General features: G+C 28.2%; 12 protein-coding genes across 12 annotated transcripts; 4 read left to right on the top strand and 8 right to left on the bottom strand. All coding sequences in view use genetic code 12, as the record gives it.

Annotated features, from left to right (window-relative positions):
- Positions 1–1,527: 1,527 nt before the first annotated feature.
- On the top strand, positions 1,528–1,848 carry SMD3 (mRNA splicing protein; the record flags this gene model as incomplete). The annotated part of the gene is made up of 1 exon (XM_051766869.1): positions 1,528–1,848. One exon carries the CDS (start codon positions 1,528–1,530, stop codon positions 1,846–1,848), a length of 321 nt encoding a protein of 106 aa, XP_051622119.1.
- Positions 1,849–2,141: 293 nt separating this feature from the next.
- GLR1 (glutathione-disulfide reductase) lies at positions 2,142–3,695 on the bottom strand (the record flags this gene model as incomplete). Its single annotated transcript, XM_051766868.1, has 1 exon — positions 2,142–3,695. The coding sequence occupies one exon, from the start codon at positions 3,693–3,695 to the stop codon at positions 2,142–2,144; it is 1,554 nt and encodes a 517-aa protein (XP_051622118.1).
- A 758-nt stretch (positions 3,696–4,453) lies between these two features.
- Positions 4,454–5,530, bottom strand: KGF54_000903 (uncharacterized protein; the record flags this gene model as incomplete). The annotated part of the gene is made up of 1 exon (XM_051766867.1): positions 4,454–5,530. The coding sequence occupies one exon, from the start codon at positions 5,528–5,530 to the stop codon at positions 4,454–4,456; it is 1,077 nt and encodes a 358-aa protein (XP_051622117.1).
- A 1,118-nt stretch (positions 5,531–6,648) lies between these two features.
- KGF54_000902 (40S ribosomal protein uS17) lies at positions 6,649–7,382 on the top strand (the record flags this gene model as incomplete). The annotated part of the gene is made up of 2 exons (XM_051766866.1): positions 6,649–6,693; positions 6,960–7,382. The coding sequence occupies 2 exons, from the start codon at positions 6,649–6,651 to the stop codon at positions 7,380–7,382; spliced, it is 468 nt and encodes a 155-aa protein (XP_051622116.1).
- A 110-nt stretch (positions 7,383–7,492) lies between these two features.
- Positions 7,493–8,188, bottom strand: KGF54_000901 (glutathione-disulfide reductase; the record flags this gene model as incomplete). Its single annotated transcript, XM_051766865.1, has 1 exon — positions 7,493–8,188. One exon carries the CDS (start codon positions 8,186–8,188, stop codon positions 7,493–7,495), a length of 696 nt encoding a protein of 231 aa, XP_051622115.1.
- Positions 8,189–8,405: 217 nt separating this feature from the next.
- Positions 8,406–10,127, bottom strand: SPO1 (putative carboxylic ester hydrolase; the record flags this gene model as incomplete). The annotated part of the gene is made up of 1 exon (XM_051766864.1): positions 8,406–10,127. One exon carries the CDS (start codon positions 10,125–10,127, stop codon positions 8,406–8,408), a length of 1,722 nt encoding a protein of 573 aa, XP_051622114.1.
- Positions 10,128–10,949: 822 nt separating this feature from the next.
- On the bottom strand, positions 10,950–11,177 carry KGF54_000899 (uncharacterized protein; the record flags this gene model as incomplete). Its single annotated transcript, XM_051766861.1, has 1 exon — positions 10,950–11,177. One exon carries the CDS (start codon positions 11,175–11,177, stop codon positions 10,950–10,952), a length of 228 nt encoding a protein of 75 aa, XP_051622113.1.
- A 332-nt stretch (positions 11,178–11,509) lies between these two features.
- Positions 11,510–11,737, bottom strand: KGF54_000898 (uncharacterized protein; the record flags this gene model as incomplete). Its single annotated transcript, XM_051766860.1, has 1 exon — positions 11,510–11,737. The coding sequence occupies one exon, from the start codon at positions 11,735–11,737 to the stop codon at positions 11,510–11,512; it is 228 nt and encodes a 75-aa protein (XP_051622112.1).
- Positions 11,738–12,069: 332 nt separating this feature from the next.
- On the bottom strand, positions 12,070–15,222 carry KGF54_000897 (TEF3; the record flags this gene model as incomplete). The annotated part of the gene is made up of 1 exon (XM_051766859.1): positions 12,070–15,222. The coding sequence occupies one exon, from the start codon at positions 15,220–15,222 to the stop codon at positions 12,070–12,072; it is 3,153 nt and encodes a 1,050-aa protein (XP_051622111.1).
- A 586-nt stretch (positions 15,223–15,808) lies between these two features.
- On the top strand, positions 15,809–17,302 carry KGF54_000896 (uncharacterized protein; the record flags this gene model as incomplete). The annotated part of the gene is made up of 1 exon (XM_051766858.1): positions 15,809–17,302. The coding sequence occupies one exon, from the start codon at positions 15,809–15,811 to the stop codon at positions 17,300–17,302; it is 1,494 nt and encodes a 497-aa protein (XP_051622110.1).
- A 42-nt stretch (positions 17,303–17,344) lies between these two features.
- Positions 17,345–19,165, bottom strand: SPB4 (putative ATP-dependent RNA helicase; the record flags this gene model as incomplete). The annotated part of the gene is made up of 1 exon (XM_051766857.1): positions 17,345–19,165. The coding sequence occupies one exon, from the start codon at positions 19,163–19,165 to the stop codon at positions 17,345–17,347; it is 1,821 nt and encodes a 606-aa protein (XP_051622109.1).
- Positions 19,166–19,299: 134 nt separating this feature from the next.
- On the top strand, positions 19,300–20,426 carry KGF54_000894 (pseudouridine synthase; the record flags this gene model as incomplete). Its single annotated transcript, XM_051766856.1, has 2 exons — positions 19,300–20,364; positions 20,421–20,426. The coding sequence occupies 2 exons, from the start codon at positions 19,300–19,302 to the stop codon at positions 20,424–20,426; spliced, it is 1,071 nt and encodes a 356-aa protein (XP_051622108.1).
- Positions 20,427–20,446: the final 20 nt, after the last annotated feature.

The raw sequence follows: 20,446 nt of genomic DNA, 5'->3' as shown, positions 1-20,446 counted from the left end.
TAAACAGTTTTTGAATGAGTTTAAGACGAAATCAAATAGGAATAGGCATTACCAAAATGATATTTGAAAACTTTCTCAGATTTGTTCTTTTTTGACTTTTAGTTGATGAATATTTAAGGCTAAATGTATAATGTATTAATTTGCCCTCTCCAAAAAAAAAGTCCTTTTGCCGTTTTAGAATTGTTTTTTATCTTTTTGATCTAAAAATTTAAAATAAAATAATAATTTGACACAATTATTTCTACTAAATAATTTAAGCGCTAGTTTTTTTCAAAAAAGTGTTACATCATCATTATATAATCTATATCTTGATAAAAAATCCAGGATCAGCTCTAAAATGGATCTAGATATTTGAAGATAAATTTGGTTCAAACAAGACAAGAAGTTTTCTGCATTATAACGGAAAAGGTTGAACATTTTTTTCTTAAATTTATTATATTTCACAAGTGATTAATCGGACCCTCTTCGGAATACAAATAATTTAGAGTTAAGAAGTTCAACTTTTCTTCGTTTAATGCCCATTATAATAAGATCTACTTTTAGTCGTTTATGTCTAACTGCTAAAAAAAGTTAGACACTTTATTGTAAGTTTCATTTCAATGTACTATTCCTTTGTTATAATTTCTTGGTAAAACTTTAATTTGTAAGACCGATAAATCCATCCAATTGTCAAATTATATGAAAAGCCTAACATATTCGAAACCATGTATAGTAGTTACATGACAATAAAACGAAAGTATAAATTTGATTTCAAAACGCATGATTTTTTTTCATTTCTGCATAAACATTTCAATTTGGTATAAATTGTTGATCTACAAAATTGGAAGCTTTTTCAACTATTAGCATGTAAAAATTCGTATTCTTAAAGAGAGATCCCTACACAAAAGAGCTTTTTCACTTGTAGATGACATCGGTGAAGGTTTTGTTACAGATTTTTTTGATCACTCAAAATTTATTTTGCAACAATTGGAAACCAAAATAATGAGCAATTTGAACCAAGTACAAATAGTTAAAATAAAAGTGGCAAACCAAAAGTTTCTTATTAGTAAATCTCTCTTGTTCTCTTAATGATATAGGTATTGATTCAGTAATATGATGAGATTACTTTTCCTACACGCTTTTAAATCTTTTGTATATTTTACAAACCCAAATTTACTTACCTAACAACCAAAAAAGTTTTAATAGATGAATACCTCTCCAACTGCGTCATTAGTGTCAATTATCCCCATACAATTTACATTTGCTTTTCGATACAGAACAGGAATTTGTGAACTATACTTTGTGTAGGAAAGATATAAAAAATTAGGAATTTTGAAATGACATATTTTACCACAACAGCTTGTGCATCAGAATAGGTTTAGTGTCGGAAAATTTATGTCTCAACTTGACGAAAAAAGGCACAAAAGATATTAAAAACATTTGAAACATCAAATATCAATTTCCAAACACATTAAATCATACCAATCTACCCCTACAAATAACAAACCCATTCACCCTACAAATAACAAACCCATTCACCCCACAAATATGTCAGCATCAATACCAGTACGACTCTTAAACGAAGCACAGGGCCACATAATATCAATAGAACTAAATAATGGAGACACTTATAGAGGAAAATTATTAGATAATGAAGATAATATGAATAGTTCATTATATGATGTAACGATAACTTCGGGGAAAAATGGATCTACACAACATATGGATCAAGTATTTATAAGAGGTAATATGATTAAATTTATAAGTGTTCCAAATATTTTAAAAAATGCTCCTATGTTTTTTATGAAACCTGGTGATAAACCAAAACCTCCAATTAGAGGTCCTCCTCCAAAAAGAAGAAAACAATAGGTTGAACTAAAGAGAAGAATACTCATGAAATGGTTCAACTTTTTGAAGCTAAGTTTCATTAATTAATAGAAATTATCATTAAATAGAGCATTAATTACTCCACTATTGGTTAGTGTTTAAAGTAGATTTATAAGGCTGCTTTTGTATCACATATTGCATTGCATAGAGTACTAATTGAATTTACAGTGTTGTACTTCATGTAATTAGTCTATCCTAGAATATTTCATTTCAAAATATGTATAAATTTATATAAATTAGTGAATAAAAAGTAATGAAAATTTGTCATGTCAAAATTAAGTCATTGTAACCAATTCTTCAGCAGAAGTTGGATGAATAGCAACACAATTATCAAAATCCTTTTTAGTAGCACCCATTTTAATAGCAACACCAAATCCTTGTAAAATTTCAGCACTTGAATCACCAACTAAATGTAATCCAACAACTTTTTCTTCAGGTCCCAAACAAACAATTCTATAAACTGTTGGTGATTTATCTTTATCATTATCCATCATTGCATAATACATAGCAGTGAATTTTGAGTTATATATTTTGATGTTTTCTTTACCATATTTTTCTATAGCTTGTTTTGTTGATAAACCAATAGATCCAGCCTCTGGGTGTGAGAAAACAGCTGATGGGATATTATTATAATCTAATTTATCATTCTTGTATTGTTCACCTCCAAATAATCTGTTAGATAATTTTCTACCTGCTGCTATAGCAACTGGAGTTAATTCAACATGACCAATAACATCACCAATTGAAAAGATTTTTGGGTTTGCAGTAGTTTGATATTCATTTGTTTCAATTTGTGACTTTTCATTTAATTTAACACCAACTTTATCTAATCCAATATCAACTAATGATTTTCTTCCAACTGTCCAGATTAATTCATCAACTTTTAATACTTCTCCATTACCTAATGTAACTAATTTTTTGTTTGATCCAGAATCTTTTTCAACTTTTACAACTCCTCCACTTTCTTTTATTATATTAATACCTAATTTATCAGTATAATAATCAGTTATAGTATTTTGAATAATTTCATCAAATGAACGTAACACAGTATCACCTCTTATAATAAAATGAACATTCGAACCTAACCCATTGAACACTCCGGAAAATTCAACTCCAATATAACCTGCTCCAACTATAGCAACATCTTTTGGTTGATAATCTAATTCAAAAAATCCATTGGAAGTAATACCTAATTCGGACCCTTCGATTTTTGGTGGTATAATAGCAGTACCACCAGTAGCTATAAGAGTTTTATCACCACTAAAAATTAATTTTTCACCCTTTTTGTATTCTTTTGATTCTTCTAAAAATGGGAGTTTTTGATCACCAGTTAAAGTAACTTCAACATCACCTTGAGAATTTATAAATTTAGCAAATCCAAAAACATAATCAACTTTTTCCTTTTTTAAATTATTTTCATATATTCCATTTAATCTTGTAACATAATTATCTCTCTTAACTTTAAATTGTGACCATTCAAAATCTCCATATTTAACTTTTTCTTCTTGTTTATCTAATTTATAAGGATATAAGTCTCCCTTTTTATGAGCTAAATCAGAAGCATACCACATAACTTTTTTTGGAACACAACCTACATTAACACAAGTTCCTCCTAATTTATTGAAATTTGATTCAATAAGTAATACTTTTGCTCCATATTTAGCTGCTCTTCTTGCTGATGCAACACCACCTGATCCACCTCCAATTACTAAATAATCGAAATTTTTTAAAACTTGAGAATTAGTTGGTGCCATTTTATAAGTTGATGTTGCTAAATGTTTATTTAATTGAATTAATCTTGATGTAGTTGATCTTAAGATATTATTCATAACTTAGGAAAAAAGGAAAAAAGAAAAAAAGAATTATATAAATAATTCAATTGAGTATATATATTTAATAAATAAATATTGATGTAATGATATAATTTAATATTATTTATTATTAATGCAATGTATGTAATGATGTATTGTGGTTAATTTTTTTTTCCTATGATTACAAAACAAAAATTTAAAATAAATTTCTAGAAGCAAAATTATGAAACTTTTAGATTTTTATTTAAATTGCTTTTCAGCAACGTTTTAATTTATATATGTTATTATGATCTTTTTTAGTATGAATCTCCCAGTTCAGCATGTAATAGTTTGATCTTACGGCTAATATTATTAGAATACGGTGTAGTCAAATCATTTTTACGTCAAGTAAGATCACTGTTAGAAAGAATATGGTAGAATTCAATAGCATGCCGCTGCTCCAGTTTATGACGCCGGAACTAAGCTGCTTTAGTAGTTTTTAACAGTATCATACCAATTGAGCTGCCAATCTTATTTTAACTAAAGTAGCTTTCTACAAGATCTTGTATATCACTTAATATCCAATTAATATGAATTCAAGTTCGATGATAAGAGTTTCAAGTTTTAGCCGCGTATTTGTATACATTGAACGATAATTTTGATCAATTCTGTGTCAAAATTGTGATAGAGTTCATACAAACGTTTCAGCCGTTCAAAGACTCTGCTAGTTTCGGTACTAATCATTGATTATTATATTAACTACTACATAAAAAAAAAACGTATTGTCATTAGTCTCATTATTTCTTATTTATAGGTATTTTCTTCAATAGGTAATTCAATTCTTCATCAGATTCATCATTTAATTCCCTATCCTTTGCGTCGGTTCTTCTCGTTTCTCTAAATTCTTCCATTGATACTTTAAAATCATTATCTTCTTCTAATAAATGAAAAATTTCTTCTCTATCTTCATTGAAAACCATTTGTAAATTAAAATTATTATTAAATGATGAAAATTCACTATTATTTGTAATATATTCATTGTTTAATTTGTTGTGGTTTCCAAATATCTTTGTGAGAATTTCCTTCTTTTGAGTTACTTGTAATTGTCTTCTTATTGATAATGAACTTGTTTTCATATATGATCTTTCTTGTTTTGTCATTTCTTTTCTCTTGTACTCTAATAATAACTTTTTCTCTTCTTCATGAGTTAATTCTTGTTGATTAATTAATACATCTAATTCACCTTTTGTATATCCGGGTATTGAATTTATTGAATTTTTGAAAAATGTTTCAAAATCTTCTGTTTCTGTTTCATCATTATCATTTGATTCATCTTCTTCATCACTTGATACTTCTGGAAATATTACAGTCCTCGTATAATACTCCGCATTGTGTAATGACTTTTGAGTTGTTGGTTGTTGAGGTTGTTGTGAAGTAGATTGAGTTTGAATTGGATTTGGTTGTAATTGTTTATGAGATTGATGTAAATTTAGTAATTTATTTTTTATAAGTTGTCCATTTCTTGATATTCGATTACTATGTTTTTCGTCTTTATCTGAATGATTGTGATGATGATGTTTTTTCTGAGTTTGGTTTTGCTGGTTTTGATGTTGTTGCCGCTGTTGTTGAAATTTACGAATATTATTACTTGGAGTACTTAGTATTGATGAAGATGAACTTATTGTTCTATTATATGATAAACTATTTGCTATTGAATCCACTAAATCATTTGATACTACTCTTGATTGTGGTTGATTAGATTGATTAGTAACAGTATTATGATTTAAATTGCTATGATGATTAAACTTAGGTAGAAAATTATATTTTGAAGTTGTTGTTGAATTTGCTACAACGTTATTTGTTGATGTATTCATATAAAACGATTGACTATATGGTTGTTATTACGATCTTTAAAATATATTTGATTGATGTTTGTTGTATTGATTTCAAGTATTTAGTTTTATAAATTGTGTTATGAAGTGAAATATAGATTATATTAATTTGATATACGAAATCTCAATTTATTAATATGTTTGCTTAATTTGGTAATACTAATAATAAATAATTATTAATATTTTACGCACTAAAAAAGAAATATTATATGTCAAATAAATTATTAATTTAACCAGCATGAAACATCAATTAATTGATCATAGAAGAAATACAAGCACTACGTAAGTCATTGGACTAATTATTACGTTTGACTTTGCTTCTTTAAAGCATTCCAAATATTGACTTTCTACTATGATGATCAAAAGTTTAAATAGCTCATGGAATACAGTAAAGGTCATCTGCTATAAACTAAAAATCTGTTTCATTTATATCAAAATACTACAATTCATTTCCGTGCTTGGTGGTGAAGAAGCTGTTTTTAACGGAACAAATCTTACACATTTTGGTACGAATTTATTTGATTTTGTGATTTTGCAACTTTAATACTATTACATCTTTCTAAACACAAAATTGATCATATTTTCAGATGGATAGTAAATCCTAGTAAATATACTCTTGTCAATAGTGATTACAACTGCATCATATTGATAATAGTATCAACTTCAAATTGATAGTATTTTCATTGCTTTTTTTGATGCTGATGCATTTAACCCTTTTTGTTATTGATCTTTACAGCCTTAATCTTTTAAACTTTCTACAACGAAAGATTAGTAACATTTAAAAGACAGAATTTTTACTTTAAGCTTTACACAATTTTTAGATTATATTTCCACTGTTATATAAGAGCATTTACAAGATATTAACTCACCCCGACAATCAGAGTAATTTGAAACATCTCAAGTGCGCTTAAAAAAACAATTAGGGTTGAAACCCTATATTATATTTTTCAGTCAATAGGGCTACCACCTGATACACATAGTTAAGCTATTCTCTCTTTGTTTAGTACTAACAAACTCTCTCTCATTCTAGTATTTCAAATTTTTTAAATTTTCAAAAGAGGTATACTGATAAAGTTATTATAGAACAACAACATTAAATCATGGCAACCGAATTAACTGTTCAATCAGAAAGAGCTTTCCAAAAGGTTTGTAAAAGAAACATTATAAGGAGAATTTAAACCATGTTGGAGATATAAATGAAGTAATTAAACTACATCAAAGTTAAAAGTCAAAATCAAGTAAATCCATGTTCAAAACTTGAGATGCGATATCAACACCGTAAGAATCACGATACAACTACCACATTGAACTTTTTATACGTTCAGAACTTTAAAACTAAGTCATTTTATCATTCTCACAAAAGTTTTAAATTCTCAAGTATTTTAGTCCATCTATACTAACATTAATTTAGCAACCACATATCTTCACTAATCCAAAAGCTAAAGCCAACAGAAAAACCAAAAGATGGTATAAAGATGTTGGTTTAGGATTCAAAACCCCAAAAGCCGCCATTGAAGGTTCATATATTGATAAAAAATGTCCTTTTGTAGGTACTGTATCAATTAGAGGTAAAATTTTAACTGGTACTGTTGTTTCAACTAAAATGCATAGAACTATTATCATTAGAAGAGATTATTTACATTATGTTCCAAAATATAACAGATATGAAAAAAGACATAAAAATGTTGCTGCTCATATTTCACCAGCTTTCAGAGTTCAAGAAGGTGATGTAGTTACTGTTGGTCAATGTAGACCAATTTCAAAAACTGTTAGATTTAATGTTTTAAAAGTTGCTGCAACTGCTTCAAAATCAAAAGGTTTCTCCAAATTTTAAGAAGTTTATGGGAATGTGTATAGTTCATTTATAAATCATTTTTAATGTTACATTAGTTTTTAAAATAAAAAAAAAAAACATTACTCATTTATTCTATACACTGTTTGAGATTAAGCATTTGATGGAGTATCTTTTTTACTTACTGATAATCTACCTTGACCCCAATCTGTTAAAACCTGTATAATTTCATTATTCTTATGATACGCTTCAAAATCATCACATCCACCTCTACTTTCAAATGATGAACCAACTAAAACATTAGGAACTGTTTTTCTACCACTCTTCTCTAGTAAATAAGTTTGTAATTCTGCTCCATGTTCATGTAAATCTAATTCAACAATATTTGGTTGGGGTATTATTTCATATTTTTCAAATAATTGCTTTAATTTCTTAGAAAATGGACAATAACTTTTTGAGAAAATTGTCATTGGTGATAATGATCTTATTTTAATTAAATCATTTTGTGGATCATATTCTTCATTAGTAGTGGTTTCTTTTTCAGTTGATGGTTTTTTAATACCTTCTTCACTTTTATCTTTCGATATTTCTTGATTAATTGCTTCATCTGTTTTTTCATCATTTTTGGAATCTACTAAATTATTTGAAACATCTACTTTATTCTTTTTAGCATCATTTGAAATTGGTGGTCCATTATTTGATATTGCATGATGTTTATTTGGTACTTGATCAGACAATTGTGCATGAACTAATGAAGCTGCATTTGATCCTGTTCTATGTAATATGAATATTAATACTAATACCAATATGGTTAATCCAACTATTCTTAAATTCCTAACACCAGCCATTGTTAATGTGTAGATGGATAGATGATTAGATAGATAGATAGATAGATAGATAATTATAATACTTCTATTATTTAAATCCCTTAATAAAAATATTTCAACAGAATAATAATAATATTAATTTTCGCGTGCATTTTTAAAAAGTGTTACATTTTATACTTTTAGTCAACAACAACAAGATTTTCTCGCGATATGAAGATTTACATTAATTTAGGCAACTTCATGTTTTTTTCCAACAATACGTTTGATAACAAGTTTGACAAAATTTAGGTACTTTGCGTGTGGTTGATCTATCAAATTCTCTTTTTAGTATGAAGCAATTTAAACAAGTAGCAAATATGGAAGAGTTATAAAAAGTTGCAATTTCAAATCCATTATCCAAGATATGTTTGACTTCAGTATCATTATAACTTAATTTGAATGTAGAATAATTAGTATTATGTATGTAATTTGAATTTGATTGATACATTATTATTGGTGGGAAATAATCAAACAATTTAGTTTTACCGGGGGCTTCAAAATCATCAAAATCTTCTTCAACATCACAACCTAAGAAAATGGGCTTTTCATTATATTTTTGATCCATAATTTCTTCTGGTGTAGGTATTTTTGGGAATATTGATTTAAATGAACCATTTGGAGTTTTAAAAATCGGAATCTGAAACATGGTAGTTGCATTATTATAAAACCTTTTGTGAGTATGTTGCAAAACTGATCCATTTGGATAATTGAAAAATTCACCACTCACATCATACGCCAAAATTAAATCAATTTGTCTAGCTTTACCAATTAATGGTTGGAATGGTAAATTTTGTCCATCATCTCCTCCATCTACCAAGTATAAATCTGAAATATTTGCAATATGAGATGAACCAAATTTCCAAAATGGATTTGGTGAATATAATGCATGATCGGGATGTTGTTGTGGAGTATTGAAAAATTTCCATTCTTGACTAAATCCAAATAATTTTAAAATGTTTTCTAATAATAATATTGTTTCCAGTTGATTTTTCTCAATATAGTTGAACACAAATTTAAAAATGTGATTAAATAATGATGATGATGTAGCTGTTAAAAAACCGACATTGTCAAATCCAGATATACATAAATTTGAACCATTTACTATTACTTTTGAAATTCCATTTTCTAATTTCAGTCCCAAGAACTCTAAATCAACAAATGCATTGTTATCCCAAGAACCAAATTCAAATGCATTAAATTCAAATACTTGACTATCTAAACTTGAAAATTTCTTCATTGGATCTGTTTCATTATCTATTGGGTTTTTAGCAATTGTACCAATAATTGGAAATGGTTGATCAAATTGCTGAAAAGTTTTTAGCTGTTTAGTAGCAGCTGTAACGGTTGTACCTGGAGTTCTTGCTGATGTTGTAAATAATTTTCTAACTAATGCTCTACCCCAATAATCAGTTAGACTTATATGAAATCCAGCTTTCCTTTTGTCTCTAACTTCAATTAATAATTCTTTGTAAAATCGAATACACTCCAAAAATGTGCCTTCAGATGAATCAAACATTCTTTGAAACCAGCTTAAAGATTCATTAGGTAATTGAAATATATTTCTTTTGCTAATCTTTTTCTTGAGTTGTTCTTTATCAACATCATATGTCCCTTCTAATAAACTTTGTTTCAAATTCCATTCCTTTAAAATTGTGCTAATAGGTTGCCAATCATTTACAAATTGTGACATAACTAACCAAGCTCCACCACTAATACCCGCAAAATAACTTGTAGCTTGTAAAATTCCACTTAAATGATTTAATTTTTGTATCTCACGTTCATCAAATGCTGAAATTATTCCTGCTCCAATCAACATCGATCTATATCCACCACCAGATAATGCAATTGCAATTCTTGATGGAATTGTTTTGTTCAACCAAAATTTTTCAATATCAAAATTTGGTATTTTATTTCTATACATTAATGATTTTATTATTGCTTCTGTTTTGATATTTCGATTGTGGATGTAATGTTTTTCTTTTTCACAAATTGTCTAAATTGTTAGTAAATATTTTTATAAATAATTTTGATTGAACATACATCATTTGCTTCTCTTACTATTTTATGATTTGGACATTTAACTGAATATGGAGCATATGATAAATTCCACATTGGTCTTTCATTATAATCACTAAAATTTTTTGATAATAATAAATCTGATGATTGTAAGTTTTTATTATAAAATGTTAATTGTGAAAGAGCCAATGTAATATATCTCAATAAGTTGATGTAATTTTTCATTAAGTTTGGTAATATACTTTTTTTAGTAATAATTCTGGTTGCGAGGATATTTTATTCTCAAAATTCTTAATTTGAAGCAAATTAATAGTAGAAGTAAATGATCTATTTGTAGTTCAATTCCATGAAGAATCTGAAACAACAATGATTTTAAACGTTAAGCTTCCTATCAATACAAAATAAATTTTCAGAATTTTTGCTCAGCTCATATAAAACCCCCATAAAATTGTACTTATAAATTTCTCTTGAAACTAAAAGCTAATTAGTTTGTTACGCAAAGTTAAAAGTTTTTCGCAGCCAAATCTACATACAATTTGTGATTATCTACATCATATATAATACAGTCAATTACTTTCAATCACTACAAATCACTACAATTCACTACAAACCCATTAAAACAAATATTTAATATATTAATAATAATAACTAATAAACCTTCTATATAAAATGATAATGATAAATTAAAGAAGAACAAAGCTATACAACTTACAAAACTAAGTTAAGTTTAAAAGTCTTCATCATCTTCACTAACATAAGCATCACCTAATTCCTTCTTTTTCTTCATTCTTTCTTTCTTCTTTTTACGTAACTCAGCAGAACTTAATTTAGTCTTCTTTTTAGCAGCAGCTATTTTATTACCCATAGCATCAAATTTATCTTCTTCATCTTCTTTCTTTTCTAATCTAGGACCAGCTCCTTGACCTTGTACCCAATTGTGACCAGAAGGTGTCATACGACCGTCCAAGACGGCCCAGACTTCTTCAGTTAAATCTTTGGTGAATTTACTTAATTAACTCAGAATTGACTATTCACCTAGAATTGGCTATTCACCTAGAATTGACTAACCAAAATAACCCCTAAATTTACATACAATTTGTGATTATCTACATCATATATAATACAGTCAATTACTTTCAATCACTACAAATCACTACAATTCACTACAAACCCATTAAAACAAATATTTAATATATTAATAATAATAACTAATAAACCTTCTATATAAAATGATAATGATAAATTAAAGAAGAACAAAGCTATACAACTTACAAAACTAAGTTAAGTTTAAAAGTCTTCATCATCTTCACTAACATAAGCATCACCTAATTCCTTCTTTTTCTTCATTCTTTCTTTCTTCTTTTTACGTAACTCAGCAGAACTTAATTTAGTCTTCTTTTTAGCAGCAGCTATTTTATTACCCATAGCATCAAATTTATCTTCTTCATCTTCTTTCTTTTCTAATCTAGGACCAGCTCCTTGACCTTGTACCCAATTGTGACCAGAAGGTGTCATACGACCGTCCAAGACGGCCCAGACTTCTTCAGTTAAATCTTTGGTGAATTTACTTAATTAACTCAGAATTGACTATTCACCTAGAATTGGCTATTCACCTAGAATTGACTAACCAAAATAACCCCTAAATTTACATACAATTTGTGATTATCTACATCATATATAATACAGTCAATTACTTTCAATCACTACAAATCACTACAATTCACTACAAACCCATTAAAACAAATATTTAATATATTAATAATAATAACTAATAAACCTTCTATATAAAATGATAATGATAAATTAAAGAAGAACAAAGCTATACAACTTACAAAACTAAGTTAAGTTTAAAAGTCTTCATCATCTTCACTAACATAAGCATCACCTAATTCCTTCTTTTTCTTCATTCTTTCTTTCTTCTTTTTACGTAACTCAGCAGAACTTAATTTAGTCTTCTTTTTAGCAGCAGCTATTTTATTACCCATAGCATCAAATTTATCTTCTTCATCTTCTTTCTTTTCTAATCTAGGACCAGCTCCTTGACCTTGTACCCAATTGTGACCAGAAGGTGTCATACGACCGTCCAAGACGGCCCAGACTTCTTCAGTTAAATCTTTGGTGAATTCAGCAGAATGAGTAATGATAACGATACCACCTTCGAATGATTTCAAAGCTTTAGATAATGCACCTAATGAATCTCTATCCAAATAGTTAGTTGGTTCATCTAAAACAATCAAATGAGGTCTTTGCCAAGTACAAGCAGCCAAGACTAATTTAACTTTTTGACCACCAGATAAACCTCTGATTCTAGAATGGGTAACTAATTCTGCATCTAATCCCAACATGGCACAATGTTCTTCAATTTCTTTTCTAGTTAATGGTCTGAATTGTCCTGATGCTAAAGCTTCTTTCATATCAACTTCTGCAACTAATTTAGCGTGAGTTTCCATTAATTCACCTCTTGGTAACCAAGTGTTATCAACAGACATCATTGGTACCCATCTTTCACTCTTCATACCAATATTTTCTCCCAACATCCATGAGATTTCATATTCATAAGAGTTTTTGAATTTTCTTCTTGCATGAATACCTTGAACTCTTCTTTGAGTACCTTCAACTTTAAAGATTTTATTCATATTTTGTTCATCTTCTTCGTTAATTTGTCTTGAAGCTCTATCCATAGTTTCTCTATCTTCACCAGTTTGGAATCTCCATTGGATATATTCAGATGGAGTTTTATCTAAATGGTTATCAATATGAGCAAATGCATGTTGTTTAATATAAGCAATTCTACAATTTTCATGAACATAAACTTCACCAATAGTTGGTAATAATTCACCAGTTAAGACATTGATCAAAGTTGATTTACCAGCACCATTTGGACCAATGACTGCAATTCTTGAAGATAATGAACATTGGAAATTAATATCTTGAATTTGAGGTTTTGAAGTACCTGGATATTGGAAAGTCATATTTGAAACTTTAACAATAGCTTTTTGTTTAGTTTTAACACCTTCTAAAAATCCTGGTTCTGGGAATCTAAATTCTAAATCTGAAGCTCCTAATTCATAATAAGATTGAGCTGATGGACATTTTTTAACAAATTCTGATAAATTACCTTTATATTTTCTTAATTTGAAACCTTCATAATGGATAATATATTGACAAACTTTATCTAAGAAACCAGAATCATGAGAAACAATAATTGAAGTAATACCACAAGTTTGTAAATAATTGACTAACCAAGCAACGTTAACAGTATCTAAATGATTAGTTGGTTCATCCAATAATAAAATATCAGCATTTTTTAAAACAGCTCTAGCTAAAGCTAATTTCATTTTCCAACCACCTGATAATGATTGAATTGGCATTCTAATCATTTCTTCACTGAAATTGAATTCTCTTAATTTATCTTCAACAACTGATTCAGTTAAACCAACTTCACCATCTTCAATAACGAATTGAACAACAGTAGTATCAGCATGAGTTCCATCAATATCATGCTCGACATAAACGGTTTTACATTCATCTTGACTTGGGAAACCTTCAACTTGACCATTGGCAATGGCTCTCATTAAAGTAGATTTACCAGCACCATTTGGACCACATAAACCATATCTTCTATTTCTTTTTAATCTAAATTGAGTTTTATTTAATAAGATTTTAGCACCATAAGCTAATGAGAATTCACAATTACATAAATCTTCACCTTCATCTTCTTCATCTTCAAATGATGGTGGTTGTGGAATATTATCAATAGCTCTTTTTCTATATTCTTCAATAATTTCTTTAGCTTCTTTTTCATGTAAGAAAATAGTAGCGAAAGGTAAAACATTTTGTAACCAAGCTTCTGGTTGGATTTCTCTTTCATCAACTAAATCACCAGCAATTGAAGCAATATAATTTAAAGCAACTTCAAATCTCTTGGCAATTTTTTGATCTTCTAATAATTTATTTAATTCACCTAAAGTAACTTCAACATCACCAGCAGTTGAAATTTCTGGTAAAACATCACCTTCAGTAACAGCACCAACTCTTCTTAAAGTATTTAAAGCTCTATTGGTAACTTCTCTAGCTTCTGGATCAGCCATGTTAGCGAAATTAGCTTTTAATGCTGGTAATAATTTATCCAAGAATGGAGCAACAACTTGTGGATCATCAACTAATTTACACATGTTATCAACAATAACAGCAGCTTTTCTTTTGATGGCAGTATCTCTTTCAGCTAAACCTCTTGATAATAATGGAGCCATGATAGATAAAGTAGCCATAGTAACTTCAGAAACAAAAGTAGTAGCACCTAATAAATGAACAGTTTCTGGAACTTCAGTTGGTTTAGCAATACATTCAATTAATTTTGGAATGAATTTTTCAATATCTTTATTATCAATAGTTTCAGTTGATTTAGTCATAGTAGCAGTAGCAGCATCTTTAACTTCTTTTTTGGTGTCCCACATAGTTTCAGATAAAACTGGAATTAATTCAGGCATTCTTAAAGCAATTTGAGCTTTAGCAGTATCAACTAATTGAGATAAAGCAGCTAAAATAGCAACTTTTTCAGTCCATTTGTTTGTAGATTGTAAATTAGAAACTAATTTTGGTAAAATGGCTTTAACGGCAGTTGGAGTAATAGCTTGAGCAATTGCTAATAAAGCTTCTGAAGCTTTAGTTTGAACATCTTTATTTTTATCACCAGCTTTTGAAGCAACTTCATCAACTAAATCTACAACATATGGTTCAACTGATGGTGATAAACCATTTTGTGAAGCAATATGTTTATAAGCATCTAAAGCAGCAATTGCAGTTTTAGCATCTTTTGATTTAATTTGATTTTTTAAATCTTTGAAAAATTCAACTGGAACATCGTGTTCAACAATTGATGAATTTAAAAAAGTTGAAATATTTGTAGCAGCTTCATCTTTATTATCAGCAACTTGTAACTTGCTTAATAATTCAGACAATACTTCTGTAGAGTATTTTGATTCACTAGAAGCAGACATAATCTGAAGTTGAATTGATGATTTCAGAAAAAAAAAGTAGAAAAAATTGCAAAAAAAAAAAAAATTTTTATAAGAGCGAAAGGTTAAATTAGATTAAGAGCTCAACTGCATCTCAGTAAGTAAGAATCAATTAAATTATTTTTATTGTTAAGTAGCTTAGTTAAAATTTTTCAGTTGCACAAAACATTTGCCATGTAATTGGTAGCTACTATATTTTGTTTCTTTTTGGTAAGCTTTTTTCAGCACGTTCAGATGTTGAAAATACTTTTTTTGCCCGAGTAGTCATGTGACTAATCATGTGATATGTTTCATGTGACCAGTCATGTGATTTTTACTCGTTTAATCTGTTTCAGAATAAATTAACTAAAATTAGTAGAGTAAGAAATAAATTATAATTATTATTTTTAAAGCTCAATTAATTCAAACTTTAGCTTAGAGAAATTCACAAGTATTTTAATTACTAAGAAATTATTATATTTTAATTGTTTATTTAGTATCAAAAGATAGTTTGATATAATATAATGAATTATAAATTATAATAGATTTAATCAATCACTTTATTACTTAATTATTCATGATATATATAATGATTGATAAAGAAGCAAAATATGATAGACAATTAAGATTATGGGAAACAATTGGTCAACTGAAATTAGAAAATAGTCATATTGCATTAATAAATGCTACTTCAACTGGTTCAGAAATATTGAAAAATTTAATATTACCAGGAATCGGGAAATTTACTATAATTGATAATCGTAAAATAACAAAATCAATAAGTTCATCAAATTTTTTTATAAGAGATAATGATATTGGAGAAAATGTTGCATCATGTGTTACTAAAAACTTGAACGAGCTAAATTCAGATGTTAAAGGTTACGCCATAAATGAATCAATTGAATCACTCCTAAAATCTAAAATATGGGATCAATTTAATTGTGTTGTTATTAGTGATTATACTCCACACCTTCAAGAACTAATTAATTTATTATGGTCAAAACAAATACCAATACTAATTGTAAATACTATTGGATTTTATGCATCAATGAATTTATTATCAAATGAAACTACCGTTATTGAAACTCATGATCCTTCAAGATTATATGACTTAAGAATAGATCAACCATGGCCAGAATTACAACAATATGCAGATTCATTTGATTTAATTACCCTCAATGATCAAGAACATTCTCATGTTCCTTATATTATAATATTTATAAAAGCTTTACAGTACTGGAAAAAAACTTATTCTCAACCTCCTTCAACATACAATGAAAAAAAGCAATTTAAACAATATATTGAATCATTATCAAGAAACATTAATTTAGAAACTAATTTTATAGAAGCTATTCAATCATGTCATCGAGCTTTTCAAAAAACAGAAATACCAGAAAGTATTAAAAATTTAATAACAACAAATAAACTAAATAAAAATTCATCAAATTTTTGGATCTACATAGCTGCTCTTAAGAAGTTCATTGAAAAATTTGGTGTGTTACCATTACCGGGGAAATTACCAGATATGGCATCAAATTCAGAAAATTATACTACTTTAGCTCACCTCTACAAGACAAAAGCTGCAAAAGATCAAGAATTATTCACACAAGAAGTTTTTGAAGTATGTAAAGAAATTGATAAACCTACATCAATAATTAACCAGGAATCAATAACGAGTTTTTGTAAAAACACTCAATTATTATTTGTAACTGTTGGTTCTAAAAATTTAATACCACAATCAAGTTTAATGGAAGATTCAAATGATTTTATTAGTATATACTTATCAATAATAGCGTTCAATCAATATATCGACATCCACAACCAAAAACCAAATTCATCAAACCTTTCTGAATTTTTAGAAATATTTGAAAAAATCTCATCAACAACAGTATCAAAATCTCAATTATTAATAATTAAAGAAGTATTAGCTCATAATTCTACAGATTATCATAATATAAGTAGTTTTATGGGTGGGATAGCAAGTCAAGAAATTTTGAAATTAACTACTGCTCAATATATTCCTTTAGATAATTTGTTTATATTTGATGGTATTAAATCAAGTAGTGAAAGATTTAAAATATAATATATGAAATTTTATGAAATAAAAAATGTTTATAAAAAATGTTTATAAATCATCAAAAGATCCTTGCATTGTAGTTTGTGATTTCTTCTTTTTCAGTTGCCTTATCATATCTTTCCAATCTTGTTGAGTTTCTTCTTGATCTGAATCTTCTTTTTCTAATTGTTTTTCAATAGCTTCTTTTTTTCTTTTCATTTTATCTTTTCTTTCTTGTTTTGTTTCCTTATGTTCAGTTTTACTTGACCATGCTTCATTTTTAATTTTTAATTCTTTACGTTTTTTAGCATTATCTATTTTTAATTGTTTTTCCTTTTCCAAATTTTCTAATCTTGATTTTTCTTGTGCTTTATCTGCATATGAATAATTATCCATATCTATAACTTCCCCCAACCATCCATCTGTTGGTATATCTTCTATATATTTTGATTCTGGCATTTTCGGTAATCGCAACAATCCATACATTTTTGCAATCCCTAAATAATCGAGTGTAGCTAACCTAAAAATGGAACTTGCTATATGTTTTGAATAATACCTTATAAATCCTACGTATGATTTTATAGCTAATTCGTGTCTTGATCTATCTTCTAACATGTACTTTCTTAACTTCTTCGATAAATTTTGGAATTCTAATGTTGGTGGTTTTACTTCAGTCATGTAAATATTTTTAACTTCCATAAATCCAATATAATCTTCTTCTTGAGTATCCTTGTTTAGCATAACTATTGCTCTTCCTACTTTATTTGCTCTCCCAGTTCTTCCACATCTATGTAAAAATACATTTGGATCAGTTGGTGGATCAATTTGTATCACAAGATCAACATCTGGAACATCTATACCTCTTGCTGCTACATCTGTTGTCATTAAACAATATTTTGTGTTTAGATCATTTCCTTCCATGAATTTTTCCAAAGTTTTTAGTCTTGATTTTGTATTTAATTGTCCATGTAATGAGAAAAACTGCAGTCCCTGATCACCAGCAACGTAATTGAATACTTGATAAAAATGTTTAACACCAGTACATGTTGGGAAATAAACTATAACTTTTCTGAAATCATAACTTTTTAGCATTGTTAATAAAGTTCTTAATTTTTCCATTGGTTCAACAAACATATAAGATAATGTTAAAGCAGTTGGTGCATTTTGTTGTTCCCCTAGAAAATTTTTGGTTTTAACTTGGATTTTTACAGGGTTATTCATCCCTGTTCTGAAAATTGTATTGCCAGCTGATGAAATTGTAGCAGAAAATAATCCAGTTCTTCTTTGTTTTGGTAACCTCTTAAGTATATTAATGACATCAGTTTCAAATGAAAAATCTAGTAACTTATCTGCTTCATCTAATATTACTATTTCTAATGATGATGTTTTTGGAATTGGTGATGACATGAAATCTAGTAATCTACCTGGTGTTGCTATTAATATTTGTGGTTGATTTTCTTGGAATTTTTCAAGATCTTCTCTTACATTTCCTAACGATCCAACTAATAATTGTGTTTTTATTGAACCTACTTCTTCTGGTAAATACTCCAATACATGATCAAATACCATTTGAATTTGTTTAGCTAATTCTCTAGTTGGTGATAGTATAATACTTAGTATATGATTTCTCTTTAATGGTTCATATTCGTCTCCTTTTGCAAATAACCTTTTTGAACACTTTTCTAGTACTGGTATCACAAATGCTAATGTTTTACCTGATCCAGTTACTGCTTCTACTATAACATCTTTATTTCCACTTAATAAAGGTACTGTTGATGCTTGAACTGGTGTCATTGTTGGATATCCCAACGACTGTATTGCGTATTTCAACCATGGATGTAAATCATATCTTAAATTCTCCCATGATAATGATTCTGTTGATGATTTCATTGTAGAGATGACTAGATGAATTTGTGTTGCAAAAATATTTAGTTTTTGTTTTACAACCAAAATTCAGAAAGTACATGATAATCACCTACAAATGGTTTATGAAAAGATCCTTAATATATAGCACTAGATCCGTAATGACAAAACCAATAGATTATACAAAATGGAGTAAAGATCAACTAATAGCAAAACTTCAAAAACTAGAGAACCACACATTAACTCCAACTAAAAAACAAAAAGAATTTGACTGGACCAAACATAATTTTAGATTTGTTGCTCTCAGGTTTGCATATTTGGGTTGGAATTACAATGGATTAGCTTTCCAATATGAAGATACACCCTTACCTACAATTGAAGAGACTATACTAAAATGTTTATCCAAGATCAAATTGATTCCAGAACCTATACTAGAAACTGAATTTTCAAGATGTGGAAGAACTGATAAGGGAGTAAGTGCAATGAATCAAGTAATATCTATAAAATTGAGGTCTAACCTAACCGAAAAAGAGCAAGCAAATCCAGAATTGGATGATCAAGAAATTGACTACCTTACAGTTATTAATGCAAATTTACCACCAGATATAAAAATTCATTCAATATGTTTACGACCACCACCAGATTTCGATGCAAGATTTTCATGTAAAAATAGACATTATAGATACTTATTCAAAGCAAATGAATTAGATATAGAATTAATGAATAAGGCAGCTTTATACTATGAAGGAGAACATGATTTTAGAAATTTTTGTAAATTAGATGGATCAAAACAAATTACAAATTTTACAAGATTCATTTACAGTGCCAAAATTAAACACCTCAAAGATAATTTATATTATTTTGATTTAATTGGGACTGCTTTTTTATGGCATCAAGTTAGATGTATGATTGCAATTTTATTTTTAGTTGGTAAAAAATTAGAAAAACCTGAAATAATTTTGGAGCTAATGAATACTTCAATCTACCCCACAAAACCACAATATGAAATGGCAAATGATATACCACTAGTGTTATATGATTGTGAGTTCCCAACAATGGAATGGAAAACTTTCAATAACCACTACAAGTTTCATAAATTAATGAATGGATTTATAGGTATGGAATATGATTTACAAATAAAATCTCAAATGCTGGAAATCATGCAAAATATGTTATTTAAAGATGATGAAGCTATTAGTGATAATATGGTACCATTGGGAGATGGTGTTGGAAGAGCTTTTGCTCAATATACTCCATTATCAAAACGTGAAAGGACTGATAGCTATGACTTAATAAATGCTCGTTGGT

Source organism: Candida jiufengensis, assembly GCF_024610255.1.
Source record: "Candida jiufengensis strain CBS 10846 chromosome Unknown scaffold7, whole genome shotgun sequence".
NCBI classification, from domain to species: Eukaryota; Fungi; Ascomycota; class Pichiomycetes; order Serinales; family Debaryomycetaceae; genus Lodderomyces; species Lodderomyces jiufengensis.
This window is presented reverse-complemented; position numbering and strand designations above follow the sequence as displayed.